General features: G+C 38.1%; 1 protein-coding gene across 2 annotated transcripts in view; it reads right to left on the reverse strand.

Moving 5' to 3' along the window:
* LOC150077321 (serine/threonine-protein kinase tricornered-like) overlaps window positions 1–15783 on the reverse strand; it is a 273055-nt gene extending 257272 nt beyond the window's left edge. For both annotated transcript variants that reach the window (XM_090386939.1, XM_090386937.1), the window contains exon 1: window positions 15659–15783. In XM_090386939.1, coding sequence (XP_090243065.1) covers window positions 15659–15703 — 45 coding nt within the window. In that variant the 5' untranslated portion in view covers window positions 15704–15783. The remainder of the gene's footprint in view (window positions 1–15658) is intronic.
* Window positions 15784–27858: the final 12075 nt, after the last annotated feature.

Below are 27858 nucleotides of genomic sequence, written 5' to 3' on the forward strand. Positions count from 1 at the left end.
GACTTCAACTTTGCCATGAAACACTTACGAGTATTTCAAGTGTGATACATTAAAGTTTAGATGGAAAATTTCAAAATACCAAAATCTATGTGGTGGTAGAATTTCTGAAATAAAAACAGAATTTTTTAATATTCGAAATCCAACTAAAACTTAAAAGCATCAACGCGATCAGAAAATTAATTGATTGAAAGGGCGATTTATAAAATTTATTTTATTTTTCTACCTACGCAGTGAAATGCATCATTCTATATTTAAAATTGTATTTTCACCGCCCAAACAAATATAATTTCTGTAACCTTTGCGAAATCATGCACAACTTACTCCAATGCATTAAGCGAATCACTGTCAAGATAAGTCTCTCTCTCTCTCTCTCTCTCTCTCTACGCGCCAGATAATGCAATACAATGGTAGAGGTACACCTCAATATGCCTTGAAAACGATTTATGTAATCGTATTAATCGAGAGCACAGATTTCATATGGAAATAAATGGTTTTCGTAGATGTAGTTCATGCAGCTGATTCGCCACCCGAAAAACTTTATTAACACGTAGATTTATATAACACCCTCGGACATTTGAGGAATGTCTTATTCTTCAATTCTAGCTCATTCATTTTTCTATACTAATCATTCGTTTTTTTTTTTTTTAATCACTGATTACCAAAACTGTATGGACTCTTAAGTATAAAATATCATTTTAATATTTCTAGCAGGTTAAAAAAAACATATGCAAATGTATATTGTGACCATTGTAGTCGTTAGTGCGTATAAATGCATAACACAGATAATATTACAAGCAATACTGCATATTCCTGAACTTGATAATTTTCTTCAAATGTTTAAAATTTCAAATGTATTGAAATTTTAAATTAGCGTGGGATAATATTTCACCGAGGGTGGGAAACGTTGTAATGCTATTTTGCTAGGTGTTGTCATGTTGTTGACTACATCAAATGAAACGTTTCGTTAAACGTGTCAAAAATTAAATCTGTTACAAAACTTCGTACAGAATCGTGGATTGCCAATCGCGGAAAGGAGTTCACTACGATTGGCATTTATCGTGTTCTGTGTCCAATGAGAAAAGAATGTTCCATGCAAGGAAAATGGCCGAGTAAAGGAAAAGCAAGGAAACATTTCCGGAGTAGTCGCTTTTAACCGAGCCGTGTACTTCAAAAGAAGAGAAAATTTATTTTTAAAAAAGCCCTGGTAAGCAGAAATATCGCTTTCAATAACTCAAACAATCGAGTCTTCAAACAATTTTTATAAAAATATCGAATACATCAAAATATTCCAGGAGAATCTACCTTGACGTCTATCGACGAAACGATAGACGTTTGTGGCCACTATGTTGCACATTTTATAAGTGGAAAATTAGACGCAGAACCATAGCGTCCGTATTTACTTGCTTCTGAGGGCATCGAAAAGGTGAATTACTCTGCAATAGCAGATTTTGTAATGATTCTTTGCAGTTATTATGGCCAGAATCTACCAATAGCGAAACAATATTAATTTTTGTTAGTGACACTGATTTGTACATAGCAAAAGTCGCTTCTGCGTTACAAGTTTACTATCCATATCTGATCCATGTTATTTGCTTAGCCATGGCTTATATAGGTTGGCAGAGGCAATTCGGGAGAATTAAACTTATTTCTAGTATAAAAAAAAGATTTTTGTCAAAAGTGCCTTCGAGAATAACAACTTACAGAATCATGTTCTCACAAGATGGAGAACGTAGTTACAAGCGGCGTCCTTTTGTGCTAATTTTTTTTTATTCTATAAAAGAATTTGTTGATTCCTAGGATAGTACACATTTAGTGGCTATTGGTAGTGCTAAGACAATGCTTTCTGATTCTTTGGCTAGAAAACATTTAATGCTCATCCAGATCCATTTCGTCTAATTACCTAGTTGTATAATCGAACATAAAACGTGGGGACTTTCTTTGAGCAGCGCAATTGGAGCGATGGAAAAAATTGAATTGCAAAGCCTTGATACATAGGAGAAGAAATAAGAAAATACAATAATGTTTTAGAAAAGAACTCAGGATTTCGCACTATAAGGAAAATAGACGTATTTATAAATGGGAAAGGAAATGAAGGCAATTTCAAGCAAAGGCTTCAAAAGCTCACATTTTTAAATACAGCCCATTCGCTTCAGTAGAAGTAGAAAGGTCATTCTCTGCGTATAAAATGATCTTGGACGAAAAACGCCACAAATTTACAATGAAACCACTTTGAGAAATATATTATTGTGTATTGCAATTAAAATTATTCTAGGTGTGAATCTGAAAGGGAAAACTTTTGAAAAAAGGATTCTAAAACTTTTCATAAACGGTTTCATTACTTTAACGCATTGAATACAAAGAAATTGTGGTTTAATTAATTGTAATACAGACGAGTAATAAAGGTAAAAACTGTAGTGCATATATTGACATTTTGGTGCATATTTTAATGTATATTTGACCTGTTTTTTAGTGCATATAATCCGATGTCTAATGATAACCGACCAGAACGTAATGCATTCCAGTCCATTGTTCTCCAGACGGTCAGCAATCATTCAAGAAGGAAGCTCTCTTTTCCAAGGTTTATCCGAGGAAGCTCTCTTTCCGTTGTGCATTATTTACTGCACAACGCGCAGTCTAACTGCATTTTGACGACCATAATGATTATCTCATTATCTGCAATACATTACATGCGGCCATTGGATGGAAATTCGTGACGTCCACATCAGCCACTTTTTCTGCTAAATCTTGTCAGACGAGAAATTTATTTTCGTTTGACAAGAAGTAGCAGAAAACCTATTCCTACATATTCCCGATCTTGTGACTAAGAGACAGAGTCCGGGATGTGTAGGTAAATCAAATAAAATTGATGGCTAGATAAGAGCTCCATCCAAAATCTAAAAATCTTTATCTAAAATCTATATCAAACAATTGGGGCCTGGTGAAATTAGTCACAAACAATATATTTCTAGAGATGAAGGTCAAGGCCGAGAAGATCTGAGGGTAGAAAGCAACAATAAATAAAAGTATAAGTTTTGCTAAAATTCTCAAGGAATTTTATAGCCAGCTGATTTGGACAGTTAAATCTGCGACTAAATACTAGCCAACCACCAAGTTTAACAACTGAATATAAGCAGTTCTGGTGTAAATTATGGGGAATCTGCTGTTTAAATAGTTTACTGAAAATAAACTATTTAAATTAATTGTCTGCTGTTAATTGTAAATTAACTGTCTACTATTATTCTTAAGCGTGTATAACTAACACAGTTCATTAACTGGCTTAATAAACGTTTCAATTAAACTTTAACCATGCGTGGTTTCGTATGGTTAAAATTTAGTTAAAGGCTGTTGTACATGAGCAAAGTTTCAATGATCAAGATTCACTAGAAATCTAAGAACTAAAATAAATGCTATTTATACCAGAAATCCAACATTATTGAGAGTAGCGGGTCGGAGAGAAGCCTGCATTATAGCTAACTATAGCAACAAAGGAACTAAAAAATCCCTGATAAAATGAAAAGTATAATAGTTAGGGAAGGACGCTACATGGTTGTTTTCCAGTAAGGTCATTATTATATTAAAACCACTCTTATACCACGTGAAAATTAATAATATAGTTTATTAGGCTGTTCGCCTACATTATTATATATTAGGGTGACGTTTCGAATATTTTACCGAAACCCATCATCACAACAAGCTGTTGGGGGAACAGAAAATAGAAAGGGTTACAAATTTGAATGATTTAGAATATTACAATTATCAATAATAAAATTACAATTACCAATAATACAATTACAATTTGCAAATTATGGTTCTAAAGTATTAAGTTTTGAATTGATTTAGAATTTTTGAATTTTGAATTACAATAGAAAACAGGAAATCTAAGGTAAATTACAAAGAGATTAAGTTCTTACCTGCTGACAGACTCCTGCTGATGCTCATCAGATTTCTGGAGCATAGCAGGAGGAGTCTGTTAGCGAGTAAGAATTTAATCTCTTTGTAATTTACCTTAGATTTCCTGTTTTCTATTGTAACGGCAATTCAAAACTTAATACTATAGAACCATAATTGGCAAATTGTAACTGCAATATTGTTTATTTTAATTGTAATTTTATTATTGTTAATTGTAATATTCTAAATCATTCAAATTTGTATCCTTTCTATTTTCTATTCCCCCAACAGCTTGGTCTGGGTATCGGTTAGATACCCGAAATATCACCCTAATGTATAAAAACACCTTCCCCATTAAAACCATCCATAGATATTTAAAGACATACCGGGTAGTTATAAAATAAGTGATCTTGTGGTCTGATGAGGCACATTTCACTCTTCATGGGGCTGTAAATGCACAAAACTGCCGAATATGGGGAACTTCTCGTCCATCTGCTGTGCATAGTAAAGTAGGGGAACAGCCTAATAAATTATATTATTAATTTTCACGTGGTATAAGAGGGGTTTTAATATAATAATAATGATCTTAATGAAAAGTATAATAATTAAAGCCAAATATACCTATAAAATAAGGCGAAAAAAAGTCAAAGCTGTTAGAAAATTTACAAAAAACACCTTCCCCATTAAAACCATCCATAGATATTTAAAGACATACCGGGTAGTTATAAAATAAGTGATCTTGTGGTCTGATGAGGCACATTTCACTCTTCATGGGGCTGTAAATGCACAAAACTGCCGAATATGGGGAACTTCTTGTCCATCTGCTGTGCATGAAAGACCAGTGCAGTCCATACGTTACAGTATGGTGTGGATTCACAGCATAGTTTATAATCGGGCCATTTTTCTTTGAAGAATCTACACCTCATGGCCCCTTAAGGTATACCGTAAATAGTGCACGGTACTGCGCTCTTCTAAGAGATCACATTATTTCCGCTCTGCAAGATGGTGCCCCTCCCCACGTTGGTCGACAAGTGAAGGAACTGCTCCATCCAACATTCGGGAATGATCGCATCATTTCTAGAGACTTTCCGCAGTTCTGGCCAGCCCGATCACAGTTCTCAATCCCTGTGATTTCTGGCTATGGGGATACCTGAAAGACAGAGTTTTCAGTGGCGGCATACAGACGCTTGTCGATTTGAAAGCAAGCATTAAACAGCATGTGGCAAACATCCCCAATGAGATGCCTACGCGAAACTGTATCGTCTGCAGTCCTCCGTTTTCAGAATTTCATCCCAGGTGAAGGAAATCACATAGAACAATATCTGTAGATTTCTAAATTCTGATATTAAAATCTAATCCTAAGTTTATTCCATCTCATGGTGGCGAAAATTTGAACTAATTTTTTTTTCTTCTTCTATAAATCGCTTGCCCATACCCTAAAAGGCATACTCACCGATTTTCACAGCGCTATCTCTAACCGTTTTGAAACTAGGGTCTCCTGATTAGGGAACCTTATTTTATTACCACCCGGTATAGTAGTTTAGGCGAGTAGCTTAATAAACTATATTATTAATTTCACGTGGTATATGAGTGGTATTAAATATAGTACATGTAATAAATATAAGGAAAAACAACCCCGTAATACCCGTCCCAACTATATTTCTAAAACATTAAAACGTTCGTTGCTGATTGTATATTCTAAAATATTTGTGATTCATCGAGGCTTCCGAATATCAGAATTATTGACAATTGGTGTTTGAACTGGATCAACTTTTAACAAGAAACATTATACATATTTTAATAAAATTTTCCATTGTTCACCGACTTGTTTCATGATAAATCTGCAATGCAATTGTTTGCTGTTATCATTAATTTCTATTTGTTTGCGTTGCTGCGACGGGTCCACACTGCTATGCTCTAGTACACCAAGCGTACAATAAATATTTATTTATAGATATCGTACATGCTGATAAACACGAAGTAACTGACGTGGAAAAACTGTACCCACCAAGACTGCTAATTATAGTTTCGATGGATTCTGTGATCAGCTTTTTTCAGTGAAAACAGTTGGTTATAAGATCTCTCAGGGACTGTGTTATATTTATTTAACTTTGACAAGTTCATATTTCTCACCTGGTACGTTTCTTTTTATCTAATTTTCCTTTTGGTTATTATTATTGTTTGCATAACTATCTACTTTCCAAAAAAGTCAACGTTTATTTTGATTTGTTTTCTTTATCTGTTCTGTTGCAAAATCCTCTGCCCTTCCTATTCTTCCCTGATAACTTTATCATATCAACTTCCAGTTCCTTTTAGTCACATAAATGATTAGCAGCTACGCTTTGAGATAAGCGTTGGCTTATAGAAATTTCGATGGAGAAGAAGCTGAAGTTACATTTCATACATACAGGGTGGCCATAATTAAAGTATCCCTATTCAGAGCTCTCTGTAGCTCTAAGTAATAAGCGGAAAGCCAGCAAAATTAGTAAGTAAGCTATTCAAGGAATGGGGAGAAGGATCCTGTGAAAAAAAAAAAAGTTCCAAAATCTGCCGATAGGGGATAATATGGCGCTGTACAAAAGGAAACACATGACAAAGTACCAACAAATAAATAACTAAGACAAACCTTAATGAAATTACAAATTTTAATTTGTGCTCTTTGCAAAAAAACAAAAAGAAACTAAACTAAACTGCCAGAGGAAATGGTTTCACAGCTCCAAACTCACTCACAGTTTACTCCCGATGTTTGATGATGTCGCTGATGGTGGAGTTAGTTTTCGATGTGATTACCATTGTTATGGACCAGAAATTGCATTCGATGCACAGTGTGCTCGACTCCAGAATGCAATATCTCTGGAGTTATGTTCCGGACATGCTGCGTTACGTTGTAGTAGTAGTAGTGTAGTGCCATGTGATGCAAGAAAGCAAGTGTATGAGCTTATGCAGCATCAGCCAAAAAAAAAAAAAAAAAAATCACACCATTCCCTCCAAATGCCTGTCCAGTTCCTCCTTAAATTTATTCAACCTATCAACTTCCACAACGACAGATGGAAGTTTGTTCCAGCAATTAACCACCCGCTGGCTAAAGGCAAATTTCCGCACATCTATTCTACATCTCTTTTCTTAATTTGAATTTATGCCCCCTTAGGTTCGTAATCTGAACAAGTGGAAGGATCCCATCAGAATTCAGCGTGCTCAACCCATTCAAGGCCTTATACACCTCAATCAGATCACCGCGCAGGTGCCTAGTCTCCAGCCACTGCAATTTGCAGAACTTAAGCCTCTCTTGGTAAGAGGATCCCTTCATTCCCCTCACCAATCTTGTTGCCCTTCTCTGTACACGCTCAAGCAAATCGACATCCTTCTAAAATGAGGCCTGCAGACCTGTACGCAGTACTCAAGGCGTGGCCTGACCATTGATTTGTACAGAGGGGCAATCACCTCCTTTTCCCTGCTAGCAAAATTCTTATATATCATTGACAAAATTCCATGACCTGCCCTGGCAGCCTGTCTGCATTGCTCAGAAAACTTCACATCTGACTGCACAATTACTCCCAGGTATTTTTCATTTTCTACCACAAGTGTAGTACCACACAGTTGGTACGTTTCTCTGGGGTTACTTCTACCCATATGCAGTACTTTGCATTTGTCAAGGTTAAACTTCAATTGCCACTTCTTAGCCCATCTGCCCAAATTATCTAGATCCTGTTGCAGTAACACACTGCCATTACTGTCACTGCCAACCTTTGTATCATCTGCAAACTTCGACACTAAGCCTGATATACCTTCATCAATATCATTGATAAATATACAAAAGAACAGTGGACCCAACACCAAACCCTGTGGGACTCCACTAATAACATTTGTCCACGAAGAGCAGCACCCATTGATTACCACCCTCTGTCTTCTCTCACTTCACCATCCTTTTATCCATTGTAGCAACTTACCCTTAATACCATTCTGCTCCAATTTGTACAATAGTCTTCCATGCGCAACAGTGTCAAAAGCTTTCCTGAAATCCAAATACTGTATATGATATCAAAATTATTTTTTGCATCCAGTTCCTTTGTAACCACATCATAATATCCTATCAAATTTGTCAGACAAGACTTTCCCTTAACAAACCCATGCTGTGTATGAATTATTGCTGCAGTCTTGTCTAGATGATCCTGCAATGCATCTTTAACCAGTGACTCCATTATTTTACCCGGAACAGAAGTTAAACTAACTGGTCTGTAATTACTCGTGTCACCCTTCGATCCCCCTTTGTGAATTGGGGATACATTTGTACATCTCCAGTCCGTGGGAACTTCCCCTCAGTCCAAGGATGCTCTCATAATTATGGCTAAGGGTTTGCTTAGCCGCCTCCTTTAATATAACTGGATAGATCCCATCCACCCCAGGTGCTTTTCTTATGTTTAACTTCAACAATTTCTCCTCCACTTTGCTCTCAGTTATTACAAAATCATTAATTATCCTGCTACAATTTGATAACCTTCTGCCATTTTCAAACCTTAATAATTCCTCACGTGTGAATGTAGATGCAAAATACTCATTCAGTTTGTTTGCTATCTGAGCAGGATCATCAACAGTCGAACCATCGATGTCAAGTGGACCAATCAGATTCATTCCCTTCCTTTTAGAGTTTATATAAGTAAAGAAATCCTTGCTGTTTTTCTTAGCATCTTTTGCCAAGGATTTCTCGTAATCTGCCTTCGCCTTCCTAACCTCCTTTGTGATCTGATTACAGACTAGCTTATATCTGCCATAAGCTTCTGAGTCGCTTGATAATTTATATGCATCCCATGCATTTTTCTTCTCTGTTACGAGTCTCATTAGTTCATTAGATAACCATTTAGGCCTAAACCTTGAACAATATTTCTTAATAGGTATGAAACTTTTAGTAGCATCCACGATTAATTCCTTGAATGCTTCCCACTTAGAATTTACTGTCCTTTAAGACAGCCAGGTTAGGATTACTTCCTCGATAGACGTTGGCCTTGAGGTGACCCCACGGCCAAATATCACACGGTGTAAGGTCAGGCGAACGTGGTGGCCATGCAATGGGAAACAAACGACTAATGACTCCTTTTACAGTAAAGTGATGACGGAGAAGCTGCTGTACTGGTCGTGCGATATGAGGAGGAGCCCATCTTGCATAAAAATTGTCTCATTCAGGCATCCTCTTTGCTGCAGTTCAGGAATAATGAAACTGCTCAGCATGTGATGATATCTTTGTGCTGTAACGGAACAGGTGGCTGCTCCTGCTGGGTGCAATTCCTCGAAAAGGTATGGCCCTAGGATGAAATTTGAAGTCACACCAGACGGCGATTTTCGGCTAGTGCAATGGGATTTGCTGAATAGCATACGGTGCTTCTAAAGCCCATATTCGGCAGTTTTAATTTGTTTGTCCCATCGAGATAAAAATGGGCCTCATCTCCCTAAAGAATGTTCCATGGCCAGGCATCGTGCATTTCCATTCTGGCCAAAAACGTTAGAACAAATGCCATTCTTTTTTCAGGATCATTTTGCAGCTGCTGCTGGCGACTGATCTTGTATGGTTGATAGTGGATTAGTGTCCGAAGAATTTTCCACACAGTGGAATATGGGACATCCAATTGCCTCGCTACTTCCCGTGCGCTGCTACTAGTTCCAGCAGCTGCATCCGTGGATCGGTCGACAATAGCCATTGCAACTTCCTCTGCTACTTGAGGTGAAATAGGCTTCCTTCCTCTTCCAGGCTAAACAACAAAGGACCCAGTTTCCTCAAATTTGTTAATCATCCTTCTAACTGCCGCAGCTGATAAAGGACCTTGACGTAAGTTCTTACAGCGTCTAAATTCACGCAGAGCGGCTGCTGCATTGCATCCATTAACAGAAGAACTTCGCAATTAAAGAGCGATCAGGCAGAGTGAGACGCATTGTTAACAGTAAACTTACAGAATACGCTTGCGATGTTCGCGTTGTGCCTTTATAGCTCTCTACTGCTGGGAAAATTAAATTAACTCAGATTTATGCAAATTTTCTGCTCTCTTAGGTGTCTTATTTTTTAGTTTGGATTTAAAACTTTAGTGCAATTCAGTTTCTTTCTGGGTTTTTTTTTTTTTTTTTGCAAATTGCACAAATAAAAATTTGTAATTTCATTAAGGTTTGTCTTAGTTATTTATTTGTTGGTACTTTGTCATGTCTTTCCTATTGTACAGCGCCATATTATCCCCTATCGGCAGATTTTGGAACTATATATATATTTTTTTCACGGGATCATTCTCCCCATGCCTTGAGTAGTTTAATTACTAATTTTGGTGGCATTCCGCTTATTACTTAGAGCTACAGAGAGCTCTGAATAGGGATACTTTAATTATGGCCACCCTGTACATTAAGGTGACGCTTCAGGCATCTCATCGATACCCATCATCAGACCATGCTGCTAACAGATTCCAACTGGATGCACATCAGGTTTCTGAGAGCATCGGCATGAGGAGTCTGTCAGCAGCATAGTCTGATGATGGGTATTGGTTAGATGCCTGATGTATAGTACATATAGTCTTTAATATATAGTAGTTTCGGTGAATAGCTTAATAAACTGTATTATTAATTTCACGTGGTATATGAGTGGTATTAAATATAGTAATAATCTTAAGGGGGAAAAAAACTTTATTTTTTTATTATTTTTATTTTATTTTTTTTCGAAATTTAACAGCACTTTGAACTTAATTTAGAAGAGTGAACTTATCAGCTGGAACAACGTTCCGGCTCAGTTCGAACACCGAAATCAAAAGTGGATTATATCATATTAGGTTTAAAGCAGAAGCTGGAAACATTTTCCACTATATGAGCTACTTTATAAATAAACAAATGTCTTTCTTGTGATGGACCAATCAACGTTTTACAAGCGTATCTCTATCTTAAATAAAATACGCTTTTTGTAGAATTATTATAATTTTTTATTATAAAAACACATTAGGTGGGATACATACAATTTTGAAGTAAACTTAAAATCTAAATGAGGCAGTTAATTAATAGGATTTGTGGTAATGGTGTTCTTCTCCAGAAAATTATATTATGTTTTCGTTACTGTGCGTTGCTAATTGACCAATGAATAAACCACTAAATATTGAGTATTAACATACAAATGTATTGCTTGATATTTTAAGGCAAACTCACATTTTGCATAAGGGAAGTAATCAAATGTCACATTTGGTTACTTCTTTTATGCCCAGATGACCGGTCGTCTGCAGTAATGGTCGCTCTATTGCTGTGATGATTTAAATATGGTAGCAAATATAATGCTGTGACGATTTAAAGATGGTAGGTAATATAATGCTATGATGATTTAAAGATGGTAGGGATGTTATGTCACTTGCTATAAGACTGGTCAGTTACGTATTTGTCTAAGTCAACGTTTACTAATATTAGTATAGATGTAAGGGAAGGCAATAGGATTCGTAAATAGCACTGATCCCACAAACTGTGGAATGAAAGAATGCTCGCAAAGAGTTATATCGTGAGCCCTGTAATATTAACTGTCATTCGGAGACTTTCCATCTGAAGAGATATTTGAATCGTTAAAATATGCGGTGGAAGTTCATGCCTGCCGAGAGCCATTCGATGCAATATTCTTTCGAAAATGTTTTCTTCATTTGGATCGGGGTTGCAGAGACCCATATTTCAGCTTCACACAATAGATGTTTTCCTGAATAATATGGTCGGCATTTTCCCCCCTTCAGTCAGTGTACTAATGTGATCGTGAAAGCTTAGTCTTCGGCCAAATACGATTCCTAAGCATTTGTGTTTCTTGATCATCGGGATGTGGACCCCGTGGAAATCAGACTGTGAACTTGAACGGATATAATACACAATAAGGAACGAAGATGCCGACTTTATTTTAGCGACAAGGTCGAAATACAGTTGAAAATACATTTAAATCCAGAAAGAGATTAGAAAAAAATACTTCTCTCTTCTTCCCAAATTAGCAGATCATAGGTAATACGTACGAGTATTACCTATGATCTCGTACGTATTCTACCTACGTGTAGAATACGTACGAGTACGTATTCTACAATACGTACTCGTACCAGATTATCTGTTTGCCTCGTATGTTTGTGTGCGTACTTTCATAGAAACTATTAATTAGGTCAACGAGGCAGATTCTTCTCATTGTGGGCGCGGGCACACACGCCGCCCGTTTATTAAATTATTATTATCATTTTATTTCGTTTCTTATGCAAAATACAGAAAATACCCTAGCATTTCAGAAAAGTCCCTACCAAACTACTCGTACTAATATTTTTGACTCTCACAGCCGCAGACATTTCTATATTCGACCACGATGGCTACATTGACAAATAATGGTTGGCTCAATGATTGGCCCATAAATAATAGATGGCTCATTGACAGAGTTCATAAAATAACCACGATGGATCAGATAAAATTCTCTAAGAATGTTTGCGCTTTCAATGAAATATTAAGCAATCGTATTTACTTTAAAGGCTAAACAGAGATTTAAAAAAAATTCATATTAGGATTACCTGAGGACAACCTCATCTACCCATGTGTCCGTAAAAAATTACGTATGTTCTTCTCCAGAAATTTCGGGAGAAGAACATACGCAATTGTTTTTTTTTTTTTTTTTTTTTTTTTTTGTGCGTACTTTCATAGAAACTATTAATTAGGTCAGCGAGGCAGATTCTTCTCATCCCGGAATTCCGGGAGAAGAAACCTTGCTATCCTCGCCTGAAACTGACTAATTCAGCCACGAGTGTGACAGGCCCATGAGAGTTCCTCGCTTTATCGACGGGATTCGAACACTGGCTTTTTCCAGGCAGTGTGGAGACAACGGTGGTTATAATCACTGTGCTACTACATGCGAAGACGATAAACAGAGATAATAATTATTATTTTAAAAATCTCCGGCCGTTACCCATGTTCGTATGCGAGTATTGTGCCTATAAAAGTTTGTGTTCACGGACCAGTTTGCATGTAGTGCGGGCTGAAAAACCCGCCATAACTAATATAGTGATGGAGCCTACTTCCTCCTCCTGAGATCTGCTGGCTACAGCCTCGATTAAAGAAGACTTGAGAAATTCTTCCAGTCGTCGACGGGACTTGAACCCAGACCTCTCCAAACGAATAACAAGTGACGAAACTACTAGGCTAAACCGATAAACAGATATCGTGAATATTTGCTGAACACCGAAACTGGGCAACGGGAGACGTCAATTCGAGAAAGGCTGGCAGTCATAAACAACTCTTGAGTGCCACATTAGGGTTCAGCGTCAGCTCCAGGTATTTTCGTACCGAGGAACACATGAAATTGCTACTACCTTTAAGATACTATTTTCCTATATATATATATATATATATATATATATATAATATTGATAAAAATAATAGGATATAATGACATAACTGAATATCTAAGAAAGAAAGAAAAAGTATTAATTTATTAAACTGTAATTACAATGGAATAAATTGAGAATGCCTGCAAGGTAAAAGTATACTACCTGAAATTAAATGAAATTAAGATTAACATAAAAATAAATATGGTACCTGATGCTGTAGGTGATAGGACTTTAACTACGTCGTCTGGGGTCGGCAACTAAAACCGTAGGAGCCACAGCAATAAGCGTATACATCATAACAGAACATCATAAGCGTATACATCATAACAGAACATCATAAGCGTATACATCATAACAGAACATCATAAGCGTATACATCATAACAGAAACAGAGCCCTTGCTTATTGCTGTGGCTCCTACGGTTTTGGCTGCCGACTACAGACGACGTAGTTAAAGTCCTAGCACCTACAGCATCAGGTACCATTTTTATTTTTATGTTAATCTTAATTTCATTTAATTTCAGGTAGTCTACTTTTACCTTGCAGGCATTCTCAATTTATTCCATTGTAATTTCACTTGACAGGTCACCTCCACTACCCAATATACATTTCTCTCTCTCTCTCTCTCTCTCTCTCTCTATATATATATATATATATATATATATATCATATGTTTACTTAAGTTCCTATTTAGGATACTGTTTTCTATATTTGTCTTTCTATTGCTGGGAAATCCGAGTGCTGAATACAGCCCAGGTACAAAAGGAGCAGCCCGGGAAAAGGCGTTGAATTTAACATAATACATATGGAGAAACATCGAAAGGCAAATTTTAAGAATATTTTCATATGTATTTATTTGGACCCTCACGAGTAGCAAGTGGATATAATCACTGCCCTCCCACACATGAAAGAAAATGTCTGAGTTTGATCCTGTCAGTGACACGAGGAATTATTTATTTTTCTTCCCACAACGTGGCTGAGTTAGTCAATCTCAAGCGAGGGTTGCATGGTTTTTTGTCCAGCAAACCGACCGAAGAATCATACATTTACAGACATAATATACTGACGCCTCGTAGCCTTATTTGCTTTGGCACTTAACAGACACAGCCGACCGGGCTAGCCGAGTGGGTAAAGTACCTGCCCGGCAACCCAAAGGTCGCGGGTTCGATTCCCGCCTCGGGCTTGGATCAAAGTACTGCAAAAACCTTGGGAGGTGCATTATGGCCACAGAAGCCGATGCGCCAACAACTACCAAATCAAAAAAAAAAATCAACTTAACAGACACACACACTTTATTGACTCCCGAGGCTAGTTCCGCATTGGCTCGCCACACGAGACTCTGTTAATGTGTATTTGCAACATGTGGCAATCCATTGACTAGCAAGGATTTGTACCTTTTCGTATAAGTTGTTTATTAATCGGAATTCATAAAATTTAATGTTGCCCCTCAGAGCTATGTCAAGGCAAGCGCCTGGATGCAGTGATATTCGTTTAAGTGCCACCCGAAGAAAGGGAGCCTGCAATCATTTCCTGGCTTCCATATTAGCAGACCTGAACCCCTTTAAGTACCGCTAGACGTTAACCACTATGCCATTTTATCGATAATGAAAATACCGTTATTTTAATGTTGCTAAAACATTAAAATAACGATGAACTTGTAAATATTGAGCAGCCTTGTTTCACGCAAACAATCGCGCACCTGTGGCTCGCAAACTAAAATTTTTCCGTAATTCAGAACTCGCGACACATGCAAGTGTATAAATAATATTAATGATAGTCATTCATTAAAATGTTCTATCATTCCACTATTCCATTTTGATTCCGGGATAGTTATGTTTCTTTGGTATTAAATTTTGAATGGGTTAAACAAATTGAAGGAAGTTAAACTTTTCTGTATGAGGCACAACTATTAGCATTAATCTTAATAACGATCTTAAAAGTTATGCATCTGTCAAAAAACTTACGCGAAGTTTATTGAGAGAAGCTATATCAAATTTGATTTAACAGATTAAATATTAAATCTTTTTGACTTATATGGTTGGGCTGAATCACGCTCAGAGAATCAGTGCGTTACCTGCTTTCGGTCAAGTTTTCCAGCAGCCCAGATCATCTATTTTAAAGTTCGATTTAAAAAAATGTAATGATATTATCAAAAAAAAAAGTGTTATAATTCTAACGAAATCGTTTGCGTGTCTTTTATAACTGAATCCCTTTTTCTATAAAGTGGGGTGTAGTAAAATGTATCGAGCGAACATGCAATCTTGTTTGGTAAACTCTTGTCATTAGACGAATGTTACCATAGCGACCGCATTGGGGCAGTAGCGTAACTTAGGATTTTTATAAAAGTTTATTCATTACGCGTAACAGACAAAAAATAAATAAAAATAAATTAAGAGAGAGGGAGCAATAAACAACAGCCGTTACACTTACCTTGGGTAACTGGAAAGGGTTCAGTTTTAACTTTAGGTTAAACATTCCGCCCCTTTGTATTCCCACCTGCGGCGTTGCCTGTCAGCTGAAAAGCAAATACACCTGCTGTAGTACTCCTCGTGGCTTATCGGTCTCATCACGAGCGGCACACTGTCCCCACGCGTCTTGCAGTGCTGCCTGTAACCGACTACCTGTACCGAACTAACAGGAGCGACGGAAATGTACGTGGACTGCGAGAGAAACCACGATCGTTGGATTAACGTCCTTTCCCCCGGCCCGATCCAAAACAAAATGAGTGTTGCGACAAATGACGATATCAAACGACGCGCAGTTCCGATAACGCATCCGAGCCCTAGACCTTCGCAACTGCATTGACATATTGGTAATTAGTGTTGCGAATCTACGTTGACATCCAGAAATGAAGAACAAAATTTTTATATTAATATACATATTTCCTTTATTGCTAAACGTAAATATTTTTGTAAATTCATCCTCAGCATTGTAAATATATCCCTCTGGCTTGCACGCCGTACAAGGGGCGATTGTATCTTACACTCAACTGAAAAATGAATAAATATTTGATTTGGACAGCAAAGCGTTACCTGAAAACGAACTGTTTTCGTATCATTATTAACATCTTAAGAAATATCTCCAGTAGGAAGTGAAAGTTAGTTCCAAGAAATCGGGATTTTTTTTTTTTTCTCTAAAAGTCCTGTTTTTCTGATTCGTAGAAAGGAACTGATGAAGTCCTGTAGGCATTCTTACGTGAGAAACGTAGGTAATGGTCAGTCACAGTTGTGGTTTACCTTGAAAAATATACGTGAATCTTTACAACAGTAATATGGATTTCTTCCTACTTTATACCACTCAACCGACTGCAGTGACGAGACTACTATATCACCAAGTTCTGGGAGGAGGGACGGAGAGGGGATAAAATGGAATCACTGTTAAAAAAAGAAAAAAAAAAAAAAGAATAGAGCGTCCGAAATTCTCCCGGGAAAGGATCATGGATTTATAATGTGCCCCCTCTGATGGATTGATTATTCCAGCGTATAGGTCAACTTCCGATTTTGTTTTTTTTTTTGTTTTTGTCCTGATAATTCGTGCTTAAATATATACAGTAGAACCCGGATAAGAAGTTTTCCAAGGGACCGGAGGTTTGGAACTTCTTACGAGGGAAACTTCTTAGAAGGGAAATGACCTAAGGGTATGAAATATTAACTACACAAATAAAAATGAAAAGATACACATACATGTGAATGATCATGTGAATTGTAGGAAAACTATCAAGAATAAAAATCGTCATTTAATGCAAAACAATATTTATTAGTCATGATTTAATAAGATTTCAAAATTATAACAAGGATGCAATGAGAAGAAAGGTAATGAGAATGATAAAAATCAATTACAATAATTACAAGTAGTACAAACAAATTAACTAAAAATTAACTAAAACGTTTATATTTTTTTCAAATAGCTATCCAGAGAAGACTGCTTCAAATATTTTGGGGAGAGCTTCATACAGAATAAATCAATTTCCCTAACACCGACTCAGGAACATCGGGCACACTATGAATGAATTGCTGCAGTGAAGAGAAGCCAACCATTGCATCGCGGAATGTTGGTACTGCAGGCTCATCTTCTCGTTCAGACTCACTATCAGTCATGTTTCGATCTTCATTGCAAATATCTTCAATACTTTGCAATTCACATGCCATAACATCATTGTCTACATCAACATAATCATAAAAATTTACTGTAAATCCCAAACTACTCTGTATGACATCCCATTCGTCAAAAGGAATCCCTTCCTGTTCACCACTATCAACATTTTTTTCTATATCATTAAAGAACCCAGTCTTTTTAAAATAATTAATTGTAACAGTAGGGCTCAGTGTATCCCATGATGCTTCTAAATAATGCATTGTATTTAACAAAGAAATTTTGAACTTTTCAGTTTTCCCATGTTTTACGAGGGTAAGCAATTTATGTACAAGGTGCTTTACGAAAATGCATCTTTAAAACTCTGATCAATCCCTGATCCATTGGTTGCGCAACTAACGCGGAATCCCCAGGGAAGTACTCCAGATGGACATTGTTTAAGTGCTTATTGTTTTTCGGATGAGCAGGGCAGTTATCAACAATAAAAGAATTTTTCTATTCTCTCCTACCATCTTTGAATCTATAGTTCTTAAATACTCATAAAAAGAGCACAGGTCATCCATGCTGTTTTATTGTTCCTTTGTTTACATGGAAGTGTTTTCACATTCTTGAAACAGCGTGGTTTCTTGGGTTTTCCTGTCACAAGCAATGGTAGTTTCTCTGAGCCATCCGCATTAGCCCTCACTAGCACTGTAAATCTCTCCTTACTCAGTTTACCACCATGGGAATTCTGTCATTTGAATGCATAAGTCTTATTAGGAAGTAGGTTATAAAAGAGTCCCAATATTTTGATCAAACTGTTGACAGTTTGATCAAAATATGTAATTTCCTTTTCCTCCACTCATCAACTTGTAACATATTCATACTAGAAGATTCTCCCCAAATTACTTTGTAAACTAAACCATATTTCTTCTTTAATCTATCAATCCACCCATTGGAAGGAATAAAATCCACTCCAAGCCTATCAGCAATTTCGATGCCCTTCTCTCTCAACAAATTGCCATTAACTGGTTCAAGCAGATATCTGTTACATTTGTAACAGATACTGTAAACCCACTACAAAACGACAAAAGGTAGTGTAAAGACTAGTAAACATCACGGAAGGGATTTTAAATCCCCATAGTGACAGCCAGTAGACTTGATTATGACCCCAAGATAATGACCAGATAATAGGACCCGGACCTATTATCTGGACGGAACTCAATGGCCCGCTTTTCAGAGCTTGCAAAACTGACGGAGACCATATACGGTGGCGCTCTCCCGCCGGGGCAGCCTATTGGCGACCCAAATCCGCCATCTCTTGAGCGGATCTTTCTTCCAAAACTCCTGGGGAGGGGGGAGAAGAGGCAAGCCTCTCCTTCCTTCCTCGCCTCCCCAATTTTCTCACTCTGGTGGGGCACGGGCATGCCTCACTGCCTGCAGAGACCATCTGCTCTATCGGCCCTTTACCTCCAATTTCTTCCTCCAGTCTTCAGCCCCCCCCCCCCAAAAAAAAAAAAAAACTGTTGTCTTCCACAGTGCTTAGCCCTACACGTCAAAAATTAAAAAAAAAAAAAACCAGCAAAATTCTTGCCTGAACCTATTTGGCATTTAAAACTCACTTTTTACCGTACAGCCCCACGTCGCATTCTATTAATACTAACTTGTTAAGTATCACTAATTCCAACCGGGATCCTTTTTTTTTTTTTTTTTTTCGGTACCCGCCAGAATATTGGTAACACCCAGCCGGCTCTCTCCGCGGCGGCTGGTATTGATAACGTCGGGTCTCACTAGGGACCAGGCGGTTAACAGGCCGGACGAACAATGGGCACAACATTGTTCTACATAGTATATACTCTACAGACTAAACTTCATCGCATTCAACGTAAAATGCTTTTAGCAATGTGCAGGGTCTGTAGGACTGTGTCTACCCCTGCTTTGCAGGTCCTTAACGGCTGTCTGCCCCTCGATCTCTTTCTTCTGTACCGAGGCCTGTACTTCTACATTAGGCACGCTGTCCCTGTTACCTTCCTTGGTATTACTGTCGATGTCATTGTGGATCCCAAGGCAGAGAAAAGACGCTGTTGGAATATTTTGGTGCAGCGTTGGCAAGACAGATGGTCCGCTACCTCTAAAGGTCTAGTTACTTTAAAGTTCATCCCTAACGTCACCTTTGCCACTTTAGAGTCCACTCAGAAATGGTTTCATCCTGGTCTGTACACTCTCTACTTACTCTCTCGTCATGGCTCCCTTAATGCCAAACTTGCAATTTTCAACCTTGCTGAATCACCTCTCTGTTCTTGTGGCGACCCAGAAGACTGGGAACATATTTTATACCACTGCCATCAATACCTAGACCTTCGACAGAACCTTCTTCCCTCCACTAGTATCACTGCCCCCGGAAATGAGCCGGACTTCCTGAGCACCAAAGAAAATTTCCAGTCCCTGCAGGAATTTGCTCTTTATGCTTTTGATCGCCGGAGACGCCTTCTCACTCAGCTACGGAATACCTCATAACCTTCCTAGTGGAGACTCCTGCTGGCCCAGGCCTTTAGCCAGTGGGGGATGAGATTTATATACAGTGTGTATATATATATTTTTTCCCCTCTCTCTTTTTTTTATATTATATTTTTTATTTATTTATTTTTTTAATTATATTTTTTAATTATTTTTTTTATTATTTACTTTTTTTTTTTTTTCACTTTTTATTTGTATTTATTTACTTATTTTATTTTATTTTATTTTTTGCTGGTACCCTGGGTTTGGGCTGCCCGTGGGACAGGATTTTATTATCTATTTCTTATTATTTACTTACATATATATTTTTTTTTTATTTATATATATATATATATATATATACTGTATATATATTTGGAGGGCGGTCGCGATACATACGTAGTTGTGGCTTACCTCCTCGTGGCGTAGACGGACACTGGGCAGGCCTTCCAGGTGATCGCCTGCCTGGTGACAAAACAGCCAGAAAGGCAGGGTCGTTAAGGACAATACTGACGCTATGCTGCTGCAACAGGATCTGGAAAGGTTGAACAGATGGGCTGAGAGGTGGCAAATGAGGTTTAACATCGACAAATGTAAAGTGCTGCATATGGGAAACAGTAACCCCAGAGCAACGTATCAACTCTGCGGTACTACACTGACAGTGGTGGAGAATGAAAAGGACCTGGGGGTAATTGTGCAGGCAGATATGAAGTTCTCTGAGCAGTGCAGACGAGCTGCAAGAGTAGCTCATGGTGTCTTGTCAATGATATACAGGAATTTTTCTAGCAGGGATAAGGAGGTGATTATTCCCTTGTATAAGGCAATGGTAAGGCCACATCTTGAGTACTGTATACAGGTCTGGAGGCCTCATTTCAAGAAGGATGTAGAGCTGCTGGAACGGGTACAGAGAAGGGCAACAAGATTAGTAAATGGAACAAAGGGTTGCTCTTACGAAGAAAGGCTTAAGTTTTGCAAATTACAGAGTTTGGAGACTAGGCACCGGCGAGGTGATCTGATAGAGGTGTATAAGGCTTTGAATGGTTTGAGCATGCTCAATGCCAATGGGATTCTTCATCTTTCTCAGAATAATCACCTCAGAGGGCATAAATTCAAATTGAGGAAGGACGGATGTCGGATAGATGTGCGGAAATTTGCCTTTGGCCAGCGGGTGGTTGGTTGGTGGAACCGACTTCCATCACTTGTTGTTGAAGTTGATAGCCTAAACAAATGTAAAGCTCAACTGGACAGGTATTTCGAACGAACGGAGGGGTGAAATGGGAGTGGGTTTTTTTTTTTTTTTTTTGGCTGATGCTGAATAAGCTTGCTTTCTTGCATCATATGCCTCTGCTAATGCTAATGCTAATGCTAAACAACACAACAACAACAACACACACACTGCGCGAACATAATATTATACACATTTCTGGCCTTTTACAGTGCTTTCTGTAATCATCACAGTGTACAAAGGCGGAGATGAATTGACGTTCAGGTGCCGTCCTACATAGGATACTATACATGTCTACATGTCTAGTACAGGGGTGGCCACGCATGAGGTCAATGAGAGCCGCATTCCGGTTTTTCATATATTATAAAGAGCCACACCATAGTTACATAGTATTAAATACACAAATTCAAATTTAATTAAATTTAATTAATATGATTACGTATTCTACACAAGTCTTAAGTGCTAAGTAAACATATATAAGAAAATATAATTAAGGGAAAGAAAATACGAAATAATTATTTCAAAATTTTAATAATAAAAATAAAATATAACAAAAATGCATTAATAAAAAGTATATCATTTAACAAAGACCTTTGGAATTTGGCGTAAAATTTGTTAAAGCATTCGCAGCAATTCAGTGAGATGATGATTGGTCAACTGCGAACGATATTTCGACTTCACGAACTTCATTGTGGAGTACAAAGATTCACAGCAATATGTTGTATCAAAAATTGAAATTAGACGGCGAGCAGCTTTCTTTAAATGTGGATATTTTGATTCTGGCACGAGTTTCCAAAATTCAATTATAGAAGTAGATTTGTGCTGTATTTGCAATGCCTGATCCTCTTTCATCTCTAATAACTCTAGTTCCCAAGCCGCTTTTTCAACGAGTATTATTTCAGAAATTGGAAATCCATCTTCAATAATATCACAAATAAATGGGTTCACAAAATATGCAAATGTAGATTTCAAACTTTTCAAATCTTCAAACCTATGTTGGAAATCTGCTTGCAATTCTTCCAATTTTTCTTTGTATTCGTCTAACTTTTCTTCTTTGATATTAATTATATTTGCTTTTACTCGTGGAAAATGATTAAATATTTTGTTCTTAAGATCGTACACCAAAAGCCGAAGTTTAGCTTCAAAACTAAATACAGTTCGTGACAAATCAATAATAATTTTTTCCTTTCCTTGTAAAGGCAAATTAAGTGTTTGCAAATGTTCTATAATGTCTGTAAGGAACATTAAGTCAGAAAGCCAAGTTTCATTTTCTAATTCTGGGTATTTTTTTTTTTTCTTTTTCTTTTGTAAATGTTATGATAGGATTTAGGAGTTCCACAAAACGGCTCAAAACATTATAAGTTGACAGCCATCTTACAACACACCACAGGGATAAATCACTGGGCAATTCATCTGTTTCGTCATTCACTCGCAACTCTTCTAAAAAGTTCTTAAATTGACGATGTGTTTTGGCAGTTGTTCTAATTAAATTCACAATCTGCAAAATAATCTTCCACACATTTTCGTATTTGAAGTACTTCGCTATGAGATGCTCGCGGTGGATTATGTAGTGAAGAGGTAAGAAACGTGGAATTTTAGGATCGTTGTTTAAAAGACCAATGAGACCTTGGTTTTTCCCTATCATTGCAGGCGCTCCGTCAGTCGCAACACTTACAAGTTTATCACGAGGCAATTCAAACCTGTTCATTACTTCATCAAGGGCATTTCTAACATCGATACCGCGAGTTGTTTCGATAAGAGCTACTAAGTCTAACATTTCTTCCTTCACATTTACGTCTGCAGATACATAGCGGACAAAAACGGCCAATTGTGGAACATCCTGAATGTCTGTAGACTCGTCGAGAGCTAAACTAAATGCTGTACAATTTTTCAAATCACACATCAAACTATTTTCAACATTTTTAGCAATTGCACCAATACGACGCTCAGTTGTACGGCGTGACGTAGGAACCTGTGCGATCAATTTATGGAGTTTTGTATTATCTGGATCCAAAACTTTAACCACTTCTTCCAAGTTTCTTTTAATAAATTCTCCTTCTCCATATGAAAGTTTGGCACGAGCAATATTCCAAGCTATCAAAAAACTAGCTTCGTTTGCTCTGTCATCTTCGCGACTAAAAGAAGACAAGAGTCCTTGTTGCTTATGAAGACAAGATTGCAAGGACTTAAGTTTCTCTGTTCGCAATTTTGAATTGAGTGGATATCGAGTTGAAAAGTGGGGATGACTTACTTCGTAATGTCGACGTAAATTGCTTACTCTGTAGTTTGCAATTGTAACTTTACAAATAAGACCAATGACTTTCCATTATTGTCAATAAAAGCAAAATTTTCTACCCATTCTTCTTGAAAGAGTCTATTTTCTTGTTCGTATTTTCGCTTTTTGATATTTTCTGAGGTCATGTTATCAAAAAATTTAAATAAAGTTAATTCCAAACTCTGAAATTGAAATTCTTATGGGAGGTTTGGTCACATTTCCTAGCCACTCCCGGTGTAGTGTTGCACAAGTCCGCTGATGGCGCCAGCAGTGTAAATGCGCGCGGATTTATTTATAATCAAAATAAAAATAACAAAATATCTAGACATAAAAAAAAAATAAATAAACACAACATAAAATCCGTATAACAAAATATTAGTTAGTTAATTTAACAAGATTCAGTGAAAAAGTTCTGAAATAAAAAAAAAAAACGGATTTAAATTTTCAATGGGAGCTGCACTTAATTCAACGAAGAGCCGCATTTGCCCACCGTTGCCTTATACCTTATCAACCTTTCGCTGACCTTTGCAGTTTTGCCGTCGGATCGTTGTTTGACCATTTTGACGCCAGTCGTGGTACACTTTAACTACGGTGGCTCACGAACACCCCCGCCAGTTCAGCCGTTTGGGAAATCGAAGCACCAGCTCGTCAAGCACCCGCAATCTGTCCTTTATCAAAGTTCGATAAATCCTTCCTTTTACCCATCACGTTCGGAATTTTACTACCTACTGAACCACTGACACCTTATCTATGCTACGTAGGTCGACTAACTCCGCACTCTCGTACCTTACGTGGTCAACAGGTCCCATTCAGGTTTCATAGGGGTGGTGATAATTTAGTGATCACTCAGTGTATATATCCATGCAGTTGTAATTACTTTGAATGTACAGCACGTAGTGTCCATGCATTCATACTGCAGGAGTAGGGCAATGCGTGTGATAGTTAGGCCGATACTGGCGAAGATTATTTTTGGATTAGATTAAATTTAGTGTGTAGGAAGTTCTCTTCGTGTATAGGTTGAGTGGGGAGGGGAGGCAGAAGGCTTCGGGGTGAAGGTAGAAGTATGGGGGAGACAGAGTAGATGTCCCCAGGGGGTCAGTGAGGCATGCCCATGCCTCACCAGAAGGAAAAGGAGGGTAAAGTGTTCATTGTCTAACGGTCCCAGGGGTTCCCCCTATCTCCGTGTTATGTACTCTGTTTAAAAGTGTAAGGTACATGTTTATGTTGTGTAGTGTCATGTTGTGTTGTTCCTCTGACCTTTTAGCCGTTGGGCCCCTAGTGGGACCCCCCGTGGCCCACACTTAGCTCCGAGGAGGCAGGTCAGGCATAGAGGGATCGCATTAGAAGTAAGTACTTTGGCAGGCCCTGCTACCTAATTTCCTAAGATTTCAGTGGCAAGGGCCTTAAAAATATATATAATATATAAAAAAATTAAAAAAAAATAATAAATAAATAAAATGCATATTCAGTTAGAGTAGGGGTGAAGACTGAAGAAGGGGGGACAGATAGAAATATGGGGATGATAGGGAAGGCAACCCCAGAAAGGTCAGTGGGGACTGGCCCCACCAGGAGAAAAAGGAGGTGGCAGGGAGGGGGAGAAGACAGAAACCCGTCCCCTCCCTCTCCCTACCAGGGGAGGGGGGGGGTTTAAAGTGAACCAAGTTAGGGAACCCAGTTAGGAATGCTAGTTGGCCAAGAAAAGCAGTTGACATCTAATGGCACGCCGGTGGCATTGTCAGTCTTCATCTAGGAGATTGTCATATTGGTCACATCCGTGAGAGTCAAGTCCAGTGGTATGCGAACCTTTTGTCTTTCTTAGATTGTCTTAATTTGTGGGTTGTCTCTATTCAAAGGTTCTGTAAGGACCTGTCCTTACAACTGATATAAAAAAAAAAAAAAAAGAATTTGAGGGTTATTGATATTGAAATATTATTAAGGAAAATTAATACAGACAACCAATTTGAAATATATATATGGTCAAAAACTAATAACTGAAAGTGTGTCGGATAGTTCAGATAAATCAAGGTTTAATTGTGCTCGTTTCGCCTATTACCTTTAGGCAAGAGGAAGATTAACGTAGCAACGGGGGGGGAAGCGTTTCGAACACGCGATACAATAGGAAACACTGATGGAGCAGACCGTAGTTAATGAGCTCAGATCAGAGTTAACATTTCGCCCTAAAGAACAATGAGCTGAAACAAAAATAAATAAGATAGAGATGGAGCTCAGTAATGGAGGTATTCATGATATTTAAGTGCACACTTCAAAATTTCACGGGGGCAATTAACGACAGGTGTATCAAGGCAATACAGGGCGTAGATGGGCAAACACAAAGACGATCTAGAAACTCCAAAATTACAGGAATTTCCAGTTGCCTTTCTAAAAAATTCTAGGAATTGCTGGAAACAAGTAGCCCTCCCTAAAAAGAATGGAAGACACGCCCACGGAAGAGTATAGGAGACGAATGGGAATCACAGGGGAAGGGATGTACTGGTCAGCGATTGGTCTGAACGAAAAAGCGCAGGAAATTTTGAAATTCAGAGTGAGGAGAAGGAGAAGTTTTTTTGAGGTAGTCTTTGGAAGTGTGTAGAGGAAGACAGTCGGGTGGCAGAGTCGTTGCTGAGTTTTGGGGAGCTGGTTTAGTAATGGGAAGGAAATTTTCCTTGTGAGACATTTCGTAAGTCTAAAGTTGGGGAAAGAATGTGTCCATGTGGAAGAAAGAATATACTGCAGTAGCTAACGTATACAACAACAGTGTGAAAAGCCGATGCAATTCATAGTGAGGGAAGGAGAGAGCCCAAGGATCCTTATTCAACTCAACAGAGCAGTGCCTAGGGGAGAGCGCACCTCAAGTAAATTGATGCATTCCAAGGATGAACAACCGCCCGCCTCCTAGTCTACGCCGTTACGCTGATGGTTATGGCACCCCTGAATAGGAAAATCACTTGGAAACTGAGTAAGTGATAGTTCAGTAAGAAAAAAAAAACTTAAGTTTATAAAGGAAGGACTCTAGGAGAAATACCTAATCTATAAGAGAAAGTTAAATGTAATTGTAACCATGCCCACAGAACTGTAGTGAAATTAAGTGTAGGTCTTTAAGATTGAAGTGTATAACGCCTTTAAGATAAGGCGTTATACACTTCAATCAGATCAACTCGCAGGTGTTTAGCCTTCAGCCTCTGCAGTTTGCAGAACTTAAGTCTCTCTTGGTAAGAGGGACTTCTCAGCCCATCTACACAAATTTTCTAGATACTGTGGCAACAGCACACTGCCATTAACAACCCTGCCAACCTTTGAATCATCTGCAAACTTCGACACTAAGCCTGATATACCTTCTTCAATATCATTGATAAATATACAAAATAACAGTCGGCCCAACACCGAACCCTGTGGAACTCCACTAATAACATTAGTCCACGAAGAGCAGCGTCCATTGATTACCACTCTTTGTCTTCACCCACTCAACTACCCTTTTATCCATTGTAGCAACTTACCCTTAATACCATTCTGCTCCAATTTTTACAATAGTCTTATCCTCTCTGGTTGTCTCTCGAACATGCTGCTGCTGCTGCTGCAGAAAACAATAATCCAATAATTCCACAAAAGTCTTGCTAGTGTTGAAGTGACCAACCCAAAAGTTCCAGTCAATATCTGGGAAGTTAAAATCTCCCATTATAAAACATTCTGATTTACTAACCCACTATTTCTCTGTACAATTGTTCGTTGTACTCATTAGAGTCATTAAGCCTATGACACACTCCTACTAGTAATTTTGCTTTCCCAGTGCTTATGCCACACCAAACTGACTCAACGTTGCACTGTCTATCTATGTCAACTGGATGCACTTCCTTAGATTTTATGTTTTTCTTTGTTTTGTTTTGTTTGGTTTTTTTAGGAGCATTAGCAACTAAGGCCATATTGCTCCGAGATATGCGGTGGTCATTCCCTGACCTTTCCGTATCCTCCGTATTTGGTGATGACGGGCTCGAACCCCGGTCTAATCAAGAAGCGTGTGCTACGCACTATTGCTCCTTCCCACCTGGCTACGGAGGCGCATGTTTTTCTTAATTAACAGCATAACCCCTCCTCCCTTCCTATCCTCTCTATACTCATTGTACTCCCCAAATTCCAATTCTGCATTCCTTATATCTGTGTGACACCATGTCTCTGATATTCCAACAATATCCGCCTTGGACATCTTGACCAGCACTTCAAATTCATCAAATTTATTTACTATACTTCTAGCATTGGTGTTCATTCATGTATACGAGCACATGCACCTATTCTTATTCTTAGTTACCCTAACACAGCCCATGTATTTATTTGTTTCATGATGACTACCATCAGTTCCTAATCGCAGAACGGATTCTTCTGGCAAAGTGTTCCTGTGGGAATCTGATTCTTATATTCTTCGCTTGTGTCCAAGAGATGATGCTCCTCTCTCCATGGCAGGTAGGTCAAAGTTGTTATTATGTTTCCACATAGGTCCTTGTAGTTTGTACATTCGTGCATGAGGTGGGTAGTACAGTTTTCCGGTTCGCTACACGACAGTTCGCGCCCGTC

This window comes from Mastigoproctus giganteus, chromosome 12 (assembly GCF_048544385.1).
Source record: "Mastigoproctus giganteus isolate SK-2022 chromosome 12, ASM4854438v1, whole genome shotgun sequence".
NCBI classification, from domain to species: Eukaryota; Metazoa; Arthropoda; class Arachnida; order Uropygi; family Thelyphonidae; genus Mastigoproctus; species Mastigoproctus giganteus.